This window comes from Physcomitrium patens, chromosome 4 (genome assembly GCF_059467195.1).
Source record: "Physcomitrium patens ecotype Gransden chromosome 4, ASM5946719v1, whole genome shotgun sequence".
NCBI classification, from domain to species: Eukaryota; Viridiplantae; Streptophyta; class Bryopsida; order Funariales; family Funariaceae; genus Physcomitrium; species Physcomitrium patens.
Window position 1 is genome coordinate 22,455,163 of NC_143413.1, and position 12,316 is coordinate 22,467,478.

A 12,316-nucleotide genomic window follows, 5' to 3' on the forward strand; every position below is an offset into this window, starting at 1 on the left:
AAAGTGTTTTGAATAAAGAACAGTTGAATGGAAATAAATAAATAGATCTCTAGTAAAAATAAATCAAATATTTTTTTATTAGGTTTTGAATACTAAATACATCCATCCACAATATCTAGAGCCAAAAATATAAGAATAAATTGCTAATAATATATTTGGTTATAAACCACTTATAATTTATTTTATGTTTTTTATATAATTGAATTCTAAAAAATTATCAAGAATTAAGAACAATGTAACTATTGACTTAAATTTGTTATATGACACAAATCATTTGTAAATGTATATATACAATAAAATATATTTCTTAATTCTTTTTTTAAATTTTTTTAATAGTAATAAACCTCATTTTTTTAGAGTAATGTATACCATCTTTGAATTTTAATAATAATCTCTTGTAAATACGAATAGGTAAACAAATAATTATTTTTGACAAATATAACACTCTTTCTAAACCACAACATTATCATTTTCCAACTACAATAGTAATAAAAATTCAAAAAAATAATTCAAATATCATTCTTGCACACAAGAAAATCATAAAAATAAATACCACTTCAGAAAATAGACGAGTAAAGAAACAACCATCCACGACACCCTATTCACACTCGCACACAACAGTCCATAGTTCTGATAGCGAAGTCCTCGTACGGGAGTTCTGGTAGGAAGTTCCTGGCAGAGGCATGGACAAGGCAACGATGCGGCCATGGTTGGATGGAACCCAGATCGGCATGATCTAGCTGCTGGGACATGCTCGAAGGGCCCACTAGTGCTGGATGCTCAAGCCGTCTGTGCAGCGGCGGCAACCCTAACTAACAGAGACTGGAAGAGCTCAAACAGAGACTTCACCACATGTTTCTACTCACCAGCTTGGAGTCCCATTACTCTTTCATTAGTCGTGTGCCTTTCACAGTCATGCCGTAACCTAGCAAACTCTTGACCAAGCTCGGAAAACGTTGCAGGCCGGGTGTGTTTGTGGGCAAATGTGACAATCTATTTACCGCTAACGTGAAGATGACTGTGTACTGCGGCCCCATGACAACAATTACATGCAATCTGAGGTGAAGAGTTAAGTCCATTTATGGCTTAAAGCGCGTTGCAGGTCTGCTTGGTGATCTGGGTCTGTTAGGCAACATACACAGCTCGCATCTGGTGGGATCCACAACGACGGAGTTTCGGCAAGCACGAGGTACGACTCAGGCATATCTGTGAGCTGTGAAGTAGATGATTAGTTTTGGTTACGCCAAGAGCACTGTCAGTGGTTTACACCCCTTGTGCTGTGAATAATACTAACGTCTCTCGTTCGTGTACCGTTGACTGGGCACCACTAGAACCAAGAGATGGATGAGCTTCGGGATGGATGTGTACCTTGCTGAGCTCCCAGTGTTGAATTGTTCACTGTCTCGTCCTGCTCCCACTCCGTTAAGGGAACACTGTTGGTACAACCTGCATCCTTGTCCCTTGTCAGCCATGGTTCTCTGCAAAATCTAAATGATTTTTTCTTTTTCCCTTCTTATATTTCCTTCTCACGTGTGTGTATAGGTACCGAATGATTGGCGACGAAATTGTTTACGGGAGGGTTGACAAAGTACTTTGTTGAGTCACGAAGAGACATACATATTTACTCTAATAATTACTTAGATAATATGAATTTATAAAAGTAGGTAAGAGTAGATAAATTTTGATAATATCTTGTACAAAAACTTCTTGGAAGCTTCTTAAACATGGTTTCACTTTTATATGTATCTATAAGTGATTAGTAGATTGAAACTTAACAAACAAGTTAGCCCTATATTGCATGTATTGATAGCTTGTAATACAAACTAATTATGTATTGCAGATATAAGAAACTTCTCTTGCAAATAAGACACATGTCATGCAAGTTGCACATGTATTAGAGGTTCTATAGAGCATTGATACATAGTTCCTAATTAGATAGTATATGTAAAGGTAAGAGTAAGGCCAACCTCACTCTTGTCAATTCTTTTCTTGCTTCTAGTTTAGATTCAAGAGTCTTTAGATTTTTAGTCTTTTGCAATAGCTATTCCAATTTCTTCTTAAATATACATACTTTCTTTTTTCTATTTTTTCATTTTTCTTTAATACATATCTCACTTATTTACATATCTTCTTTGAATTCTAGTATTTGATAGTTTATTCACTAGATTTTTATCTAATAAAAAAAAAATATATATATATATATATATATATATAGATATGTGATTTTTTAATGGCATAATAAATTCTAAATCCTACATTGAAGGTGCTACATCCTATAAAGAATATATGCACCTTCTTTCCTACAACTACTACACCAACTATTGATTCTCTTATTTTTTACTAGTAAAACCATATTTTGTTTTGTTTTGTTTTATTTTTTTACATTTTTGCATTTTTGACTTCACCATAATATTAAAAAATATCCAATTAGCTTGAGAACCTTGTAGGATCTTGAAATCTTCTTTAGTTTCTTCATAATGGCTTACCAAGATAGTAAAATCATTTTTACTAAAGTCTTAAAAAATTATTCTAAAAATTCCTAAAAACTTCTATATAAATTCTAAATAAATTCTAACAATCCTTATAATATTTCTACAATTATAAAATCTATTTAAGACTACTTTTTCAATCTTTTTGATTTTTTATGCTAATGGAATCAATTAATAATTTTATTTTTTACATAAATAAGTAAAAAGATACAAGGTTTCTTCTCATGCTTCTTCTATCTACTAGCTAATATTTATAAGTTTTGAATAGATAATACATGTAGATAGAAGACCAATATAGATATTAGTCTCAATAACTAAACACTAATTTAGACTATTAAAAAAATACAAAACCAACTAAGATAATTTTCTCTAAGACTTACTAAAACTCCATTTTTATGACTTTTTTTTTTCTAATAAGACTCTTGTAAGTTACAAAGCCTTCAAATTTTAAATAAATATTTAATAGTCAAATATATTCTCTAATCTTAATATTTTATATCTAAATGATTTAAAACCCTATTTTAACAATCTCACCAATTAAAATGCATTTGTGGGATTTACAAATATCAATTAATGAAGGTATATGTTCAGACTTATTAACTGGCATTTCAAGTTTAAAAAGCATATTGAATACGTAATAATATTGAAATAAAAACATTTCTGTAAATGAAAAAATAAACCATACTTCTAAATATTTTTTGATTAGCTCCACGTCTCTTCAGGTCAGATTCTTCATGTCAACCATATTCAAACCAATTTCATTCAATGGATGAACCAGTCTATCTACATCTAGAAAAAAAGATGAATCTTCTAACAGGTTTTCTACCAAAAAAACTGACAAAGTACCAATAGTTTTTTAAAAAAATTAACCAATTCTATATTTATTTCAATTAGATAACAACTTAACAACTCTCTTGTTCCACCGGGGGATCAAGGGCCAAGCTAAGCCAAGCCAAGCCCAGGCGCAACCAGAACCCTGCAGCGCTGGTATTGCAATCTGATTTCAACATGAATGGTATCTAGAATCGGCCTAAGTATAGTGGTGACAACCTCCATTTGTAGTGCATTTCTGGTGACTCAAAATAAACATACACGAAGTCATGGGGAAAATGATACGACAATGGGTCACCTAATGACCTACGCAATTCTAATATAAACCCAAATAGGCTACAAATGCTTAACAGATTTTGGAGCCAAGTATTCTGCACATAATAACGTAGAAAACAAGTCAAGTAGGAAGCTTTATATGTTATTATGGGCACAGCACTTCGTTCGTCACGTATTGGGGCGCAAAATCTGAACCAAGAAAACGCTGCTAGTGAACTTAGTTGTCGAAAAAACGTAGTGACCAATAGTTCTCCCTTCACCCATCAGACTTTTCGAATCGATGCAAACTTTCGGATTTACAAGATTCTTAGAACTTGCTACCACTAGCAATTTCCCAACAACATAAAACTGACAGACCCAGAACAAGAGGTTCCTCCATTCGTAAGTGTATGGAAGTAAGAGAATCGAAAAAAACGAAGGAAATAAAATCCTTGGCTAATACTAGTCAATCCACTTATCAATGAATCTATGATTCCTACATGGTCTCCATCGGTGCAGTTGACCACAACAGGAACCAAATGAGAATTTTCTCATCTCAACTTTCAGTTGCCAGAAAACATAAAAACGAAGAGCAAAAGATCCAAAATGGAGCTGATACCCAGAAGAACAATTCTTTCATAGAAATGGTTGGGTGGAAATACATAAATATCCGTGCTATGCAAATAGGAATCAAGCCAGAGATCCAGACACCAGTACATAAAGGCGAGGTCAAATGTCAAAATGTTAATCAAGTTCGAAATACCGACATTAGCAGCTGAGTGTAGGGTAAGAATACTTGAAATATAGCTGATTAATCATTTCTTCTTTTCCTAAAAGAAACAGCAGTTGAGGGCCAAACCTTTGGAAAATACCAGTGTTTGGCCACTAAGTTGCTCCAGCCCCTGTAATACTCAGTCCAGACAGGTACAGTCAGGATAGGACATTCTGTTTTTGTTTACTTTTTTGTTTTTGAAATGATCGAACGAAAAAGCTAACTTGGAAAAAAAAAAAAAAAAAAAAAAAAAAAACTCAAATGTTGCCACCTACGCAGTTATGATAAACAGGCAAATAACAATACCTTGGATGATCGAGTCAATCGGTCTCCACTTTCACCAACGGAGATATTGTGTACAAGCTTCTGCACCTTGATTTCCCGCATGGAATTCTGCTATTGCTTTTCTGAAGCCTGCAATTCGACATTTCGTAGGTATGAAACTGAAGACCGCGCGACCTAAAATTCCCAGAACCAAAACTCGCTCTCTCATTTCCAAACCACTATATTTGCAATAAATAGGTTTGGAAGAAACTAATTAGAACCTTTCAGAGTGCAGACAAGAATTGAAACCTCTCAAAAACCTTCCACAAGAGAGCAGTCCGACACACAAGTATTTGGTTCCCTCACAAGCGTCATCGAACTCGGATCCACTTCGATAAAGGATCCATGCCTATCTATCTTCAACAAATCTATCTTCAACAAAGAAGCGGATGAGAGCCTAAAACAATAACTTTCACATCCTTCGATCTCCTCAGTCCACATTGAACCCTGAAGAGCGCGACCGAGCACGCTACCAGCCCCACATGAGTGACCCAAAAACGCAACGAGGGAATAGAGTTGGCGTACCATAGCTGCAGGAGCTTCGAGAGCAGCCACGATGGCGAGGCGAGCACAGCACTGATGCGAAGAGGCTGAGCTTCACTGGAACTGAGCCCTGGCTGGTGGCAAAAGACCACAGTCTACAAAAGAGACTGCCATTCACAACGAATGAAAAGACACCCGTTGATCGAAACCCCCAACGGGAAACAGTAAACACTGAACGCATAATTGCCATGCGGTTTAGGGCCCATCCAACGTGAAATGTTCAAAAAGCGCTTTTCCGTGTGAGATGTTAGGCAAACTGATTACGACCTCAAGACAATTTCCCATCACGCTGTTCACAAACATAAAAATGCTAAATGATCGCTTCAGTATCAAACCATTTATGAAAGTCAAGGGAAATTCCAGTTTATTTTGGTGTGCAGTGTTACAGACTATATTTTTTAGAATTCATTTTAGGATGTGTATTTCGCTCACATGGAAATGCAAGCTCATTGCTGGCTTGCATCTGCAGATGTGAGAACACTTTACTGGTTCTGTGTGAGGCTCATATACTAGAGACTGCATGAGTGGCAAATTCTCAGCTAAACATCCTGGAGTTTAAAGTTTGCGTAGAATCAGACACTTTCGATGTACTTCGCCGCACACTTCAGAATACTCATACTACATTATGTAATCATGAGAAAAGGGCATGGATTTACAATAGCTACCTCCCCAATGTATCAGTATTGGGAAACTGGTAAGCAAAACGAGTGTCTCAGCCTCCATTTCTCATCACAAAGCTCGTTCATCTGGGACGCATCTACAGATGAGCAGCTCACAAATGATAGCTACGATCTAATGCTCCAATTCGACATGAAAAATTTCACAGCAAATGGTTCAGCAATTTCGAGCCTAGCAGATTAGACCAGCTTCCCGTGTGCGTCTCAACTCTTAAACGTCACAGGGGTCCTCGAGTCGCATTGAAAGAGTGACCTAAGAGGCCACCTGCGATGTTTAAGGGTTGAGTGGATTAGATTACAGCGGCTGATCGAGGTAGCTGTCAGCTTTTGAGCGTGGAGAGGATGGCTTGCCTCCAAGGAAGCTGCCCAGCCCACCTGCAGCTTGGACCTTACCCAACCAGCTGTTCACCACTGAACCCCCTGCCCAAGCTGGTATCCACCCTTCCGCACCGACGTTTGCTTGAACTGCACGACCGAAGCTTGTAGTCCCGGCAAAGCTTGCACTCTTGGCGAGGTTCTTCTCCTCCACAGCTTTCAATTTGTCTTTCCAAAGCTTGGCCATGTACTTCATGATTGCCTCGTGACCCTGCTCCAAAATTTCCTCTGGGGGGACCACAATTGGGTTTTCATCCAGCTTCAGCTTCCTCAAGTTCGTGAGCTTGCCCATGGAAATTGGCAGCTCGTGAATTTGGTTGAAACTGAGGTCGAGCTCTGTCAGAGAAACTAAGTCCCCAATTGAGTCTGGCAAATCAGCAAAGTCCCTGAAATTGCTGCTGGCGTCAAGTACTGTGAGGTTTGAAAGCTTGCCGATTGTTGAAGGCAAGCCCTTCAGCTTGTTGAAATGAACATCTAAGAACATCAGAGCTCGAAGCTCGCCAATCGATGGTGGAAAGCTGGTCAGTTTGTTTAAGTGCAAGCACAGTGTCTGCAGTTTAGAGAACTGAAAGCCAAAATCGGCTGGCCACGTTTCCAGCTGGTTGAAATTCGCTATGAGCTCCACGAGAGCCCTGGCATTTCATCCCGCTACTTGTGTCAGTTATACAGTAGTTATCAGAAGATGTGATCCTCAAGAAAAGGGAGGTTCTTGTAGATCTTTCACACATTATGAACGGCAACCATGCATACACCTTTCCTAACACTGTTCAATCCACCATGAGCTGCTTGCTTAGTTTGCAGCAGTAGGACAAGTATTTTGAATTTTGTTGGTGTCGCAAACGTGGAAAACCAAGAGAAGTGGTACCTGCATCCACCAAGACTCGCAGGCAAAACTTTTAATGCGTTCCCTGAGATGTCAAGTGACTTGAGACTTGTGAGTAGGCCTATCGAATCTGGTAACGACTTCAACTGGTTGTGTTGTAGGTCAAGCACTTCCAACTTCACAAGACCGCCGACAGCATCCGGCAAATACTACCCACAGCAGACACATAAACAAAATGTTGGTCAGCTTTAGGGGTCCGTTGCAAACGACTTGCTAATTCCATGTTGGCTGCATATTAAATGTCTTCCTAGTAAAGAAATCAAACGATCATCAACTGAGTACAAAACACAGCAAAAGATAACAAATCAGCCCAGCCTCTGAGCTAGTAATTTTTCAAAAGCAGAAACGCTTCTAGTAGATCCTCACCTCCAAGCGATTGTTGGACAAGTTCAGAATGATCAAGGATGAAATTCTGCCAAAGGTTTCAGGAACATGCGACAGAAATTGGGTGCTGAGGTCGAGGGTGTCATGCTGTTTTTCAAGTGCTTCTTGAAGCTTTAACGAGACGTATTCGTCAACTTCCTCTTCCAGAATTACAGTGCTACTAGATGGTCCCTCAAATCCCTCAAGAGCTGATTCTGCTTGCTTCACTTCCTCTTCATAAAGCACGTGCAACTCTTCCAATTCAAGTAAAGCGACATATGGCTCTTTCCCCTTCGCAGCAGATTCCTCCAGAGCTCTCGCCTAGTCAGACAAGAAGAAGCCAAAACACAATTATAATTGAAGCATACCCAAACTCTCAAAAATAATACGAGAATCAACTTACGATGGACGATGAAGTGCCCAAAAGCTCCTTGTAACTTGTAAATCGCATAATAGATCTAACTAATCTCAATCTGCAAACCCTAAAACCCACAACGCGGTATTTTGTTTGTTTGTTCGTTTGATTGTTTGTTTAATTTAATTTTTTTTTAGCAAATGAGGAACTGTTACGTCTTCGGGTGATAGACAAACTCCCATCATACACCACAATTGTCAAGGATCGCAATTGAGAAAGATCTTTGGATCACTGAGCATGTTGTGGATAAGCGAATTGTTATGAAAAAAATTGTACCTGGGAGAATCTCCACTGCTGAAGGTCTTCACCAGGGGGACATTGTCCGGTAAACAATTCCTCCAACTGATCCTTCAAAGAGCTTTCAATCAAAAGTATCGATTTTCGCGCTTCCTCGACTTGAACAGGATCTGGACGCTCCCCCAACTCCTTCAACTTCGCCCTAGCTTCGGCGAGCCTCACAACTTCCAAAGCCAAAGCCGCCTCTGTGGGGTTCACAACCTTCACTTCAATCGGATCCCCCAAATCCACGTCCTGGAACGCCATTCCCGGTTACTATGAACTGCTCTGAAAAATTTGTGAAAACCACGCTAGAAGTGTTCCATTTCGGCACCAGAATTGTCCACGGTCCGTAACCAAAATTTAACCCCACCACCTCGAACTCAAAAACCCACAAAGGCAAAGTATCTGCTATTCGGTAAGCGAGCGGTACTGACGGAGAAAGCCAAGCGAGAGGAAATGGATATGCAATTTGCTGGGATTTAGTGGAGAGATGACCACCAAGAGCAGATCTAGGAAAGACGAGTCGGCGATCAGATTGCAATACCTGCGCCTGGGCTTGGCTTGGCTTAGCTTGGCCCTTGATCCCCCGGTGGAACAAGAGAGTTGTTAAGTTGTTATCTAATTGAAATAAATATAGAATTGGTTAATTTTTTTAAAAAACTATTGGTACTTTGTCAGTTTTTTTGGTAGAAAACCTGTTAGAAGATTCATCTTTTTTTCTAGATGTAGATAGACTGGTTCATCCATTGAATGAAATTGGTTTGAATATGGTTGACATGAAGAATCTGACCTGAAGAGACGTGGAGCTAATCAAAAAATATTTAGAAGTATGGTTTATTTTTTCATTTACAGAAATGTTTTTATTTCAATATTATTACGTATTCAATATGCTTTTTAAACTTGAAATGCCAGTTAATAAGTCTGAACATATACCTTCATTAATTGATATTTGTAAATCCCACAAATGCATTTTAATTGGTGAGATTGTTAAAATAGGGTTTTAAATCATTTAGATATAAAATATTAAGATTAGAGAATATATTTGACTATTAAATATTTATTTAAAATTTGAAGGCTTTGTAACTTACAAGAGTCTTATTAGAAAAAAAAAAGTCATAAAAATGGAGTTTTAGTAAGTCTTAGAGAAAATTATCTTAGTTGGTTTTGTATTTTTTTAATAGTCTAAATTAGTGTTTAGTTATTGAGACTAATATCTATATTGGTCTTCTATCTACATGTATTATCTATTCAAAACTTATAAATATTAGCTAGTAGATAGAAGAAGCATGAGAAGAAACCTTGTATCTTTTTACTTATTTATGTAAAAAATAAAATTATTAATTGATTCCATTAGCATAAAAAATCAAAAAGATTGAAAAAGTAGTCTTAAATAGATTTTATAATTGTAGAAATATTATAAGGATTGTTAGAATTTATTTAGAATTTATATAGAAGTTTTTAGGAATTTTTAGAATAATTTTTTAAGACTTTAGTAAAAATGATTTTACTATCTTGGTAAGCCATTATGAAGAAACTAAAGAAGATTTCAAGATCCTACAAGGTTCTCAAGCTAATTGGATATTTTTTAATATTATGGTGAAGTCAAAAATGCAAAAATGTAAAAAAATAAAACAAAACAAAACAAAATATGGTTTTACTAGTAAAAAATAAGAGAATCAATAGTTGGTGTAGTAGTTGTAGGAAAGAAGGTGCATATATTCTTTATAGGATGTAGCACCTTCAATGTAGGATTTAGAATTTATTATGCCATTAAAAAATCACATATCTATATATATATATATATATATATATTTTTTTTTTTATTAGATAAAAATCTAGTGAATAAACTATCAAATACTAGAATTCAAAGAAGATATGTAAATAAGTGAGATATGTATTAAAGAAAAATGAAAAAATAGAAAAAAGAAAGTATGTATATTTAAGAAGAAATTGGAATAGCTATTGCAAAAGACTAAAAATCTAAAGACTCTTGAATCTAAACTAGAAGCAAGAAAAGAATTGACAAGAGTGAGGTTGGCCTTACTCTTACCTTTACATATACTATCTAATTAGGAACTATGTATCAATGCTCTATAGAACCTCTAATACATGTGCAACTTGCATGACATGTGTCTTATTTGCAAGAGAAGTTTCTTATATCTGCAATACATAATTAGTTTGTATTACAAGCTATCAATACATGCAATATAGGGCTAACTTGTTTGTTAAGTTTCAATCTACTAATCACTTATAGATACATATAAAAGTGAAACCATGTTTAAGAAGCTTCCAAGAAGTTTTTGTACAAGATATTATCAAAATTTATCTACTCTTACCTACTTTTATAAATTCATATTATCTAAGTAATTATTAGAATAAATATGTATGTCTATGATATAAACTATGATAAATTTTTGGATTGTGTAATTTTTTGATTGCATTTTTAAATTTACTTTTTTAATTATTTATATTTTATTTTTATTAATTATATCTTTTATTTTATGCCATTAATTATATAAAAAAATTCTTAATTTTATTCATCCTTAATTTAAGTTTAAAATATATATATATATATATATATATATATATATTTATATATATATATATATTTATAAGTCTAAAAAATAAAAACAATTTAGAATATAATTCTTTGTGGTTGATATTTATGTGCTTGAATGTTATAATATACTATAATAAAAAAGAAAATGCATTGAAGAAAAGAAAAGAAAAATCCTTTTTGCACAAAAACCTTATTTGAGTTGGATAAAATAAGAACAATAATATATCAACTTGATTCATCATTACAAGAATGAATACTTGTTATTTTCAGATGTTTTAGCCTCATATTTGTAATATTGAATATTTTTTGATATATTTTGATTAATTTTTTTTGCCATATTTATATTACAAAATAAGACCTAATTATTTTGTATAGTTGCAAAATATTGCTATCAAGTTCATTCAATTATTATCTACAAGTTGTTTTTGCCAAATTTTCAAGCAAATCAACATCTATTTGAAAAATAAATGTCATTTTTTAAGATCTTATTTTGTATTACATTATTTTTAAGATTACAACAATTACGTCTTATCCAATAAGCTAACAAATAATAGCTCTTTAGTTGAATCTGTGTCATGGATATACATAAGTATTTTAATAGATAGTTATATGATAAGATAGGAATAGGTAAAAGTAAATAAAAGTAGGTTAATTTTATAAGACCTTTTAGAGAAGCTTCGTAGAAGCTTCATAGATGTTGCTTGACTTTATATGTATTTGTAGTTGATTGGTAGGTTAGAAACTTGGTCAATAAGTTAATTACATATTTTTATCTTGTAGAATAAGCTATTTATGTGGCGCTTTCGGGAGAAAGAGAGCTTGCCTTGGAAAAGCACTGGGCTTTTGGCTAACACTAAATTCTCAATTAATCATAAGATGAAAAATACTCCAAGATTATTTATTATTTATAATTTTGTTTCATATTAAATATAGTAGCAATAAATATCAAATGCCAAGCCTCTAATAATAGTAAAAGTTGTAGCAATAAATAATAATTACTAGATCTCCAATAATAGTAAAATTAGTTAGTAATTTCCAAATCTTTTGTAATTTCCAAAACCCTTTTTGTAGTAGTGAAATCCTTGTAATACCAAAATTCCTTCAATACCAAATCTCTTTGATGCACTGAACTTTAAAACTTGATAATTCTCAATTCAACCGTTAGATTGAGCTCAAATTATTTGAGAAGTAAGGCAGTACCCTTAACTCTTTTATATCTAATTTTCAATGGTTGATTCTTTACAAAACTCTAGATAACACAATTTCAATAGCACGGCCTTTACATATTGACTTAAAAACACCTATGTACTGATTTTGCGATTTCTTACAAACCCAATACTCAAATGACATGAATTTTTTTTTGTGTAGCTACTCAATATTATAACTACATCTTTGGCAAGTTTAAGCCAAAATTCATTCAAAAATGCTCAAAAAAATGGCTCAAAACGTAACTAGCAACAATTTGGTTCACTTACTATCTTAATTTGTAAGCTCTGACTTCGACTAGCCATTTCTTCATCACTTCAGATCTAATTTCATCAAATCTTGTA

The 12,316-nt window shown here is 34.7% G+C and overlaps 1 protein-coding gene and 1 long non-coding RNA gene across 2 annotated transcripts; both read right to left on the bottom strand.

Annotated features, from left to right (window-relative positions):
• Positions 1-4,191: 4,191 nt before the first annotated feature.
• Positions 4,192-5,688, bottom strand: LOC149989448 (uncharacterized). Its single transcript, XR_016502761.1, has 3 exons — positions 5,197-5,688; positions 4,654-4,761; positions 4,192-4,477 (listed from the first exon to the last, which is right to left on the bottom strand). It is a non-coding gene; the product is annotated as an uncharacterized LOC149989448 (long non-coding RNA).
• Positions 5,689-5,817: 129 nt separating this feature from the next.
• On the bottom strand, positions 5,818-8,777 carry LOC112281706 (uncharacterized). The gene is made up of 4 exons (XM_024518527.3): positions 8,204-8,777; positions 7,516-7,833; positions 7,132-7,298; positions 5,818-6,898 (listed from the first exon to the last, which is right to left on the bottom strand). Exons 1-4 carry the CDS (start codon positions 8,468-8,470, stop codon positions 6,187-6,189), a joined length of 1,464 nt encoding a protein of 487 aa, XP_024374295.1. The 5' UTR covers positions 8,471-8,777; the 3' UTR covers positions 5,818-6,186.
• Between the last annotated feature and the right edge of the window lie 3,539 nt (positions 8,778-12,316).

Bases quoted from the DNA above. Each gene is read 5' to 3' on its own strand.
- LOC112281706 (XM_024518527.3), bottom strand. From the start codon at position 8,470: ATGGCGTTCCAGGACGTGGATTTGGGGGATCCGATTGAAGTGAAGGTT. The intron at 7,834-8,203 runs GTACAATTTTTT...TTGTCTGACTAG, and splicing joins AGCAGTGGAGATTCTCCCAG to GCGAGAGCTCTGGAGGAATC. The intron at 6,899-7,131 runs GTACCACTTCTC...ATGAAATGCCAG, and splicing joins GCGAGTCTTGGTGGATGCAG to GGCTCTCGTGGAGCTCATAG.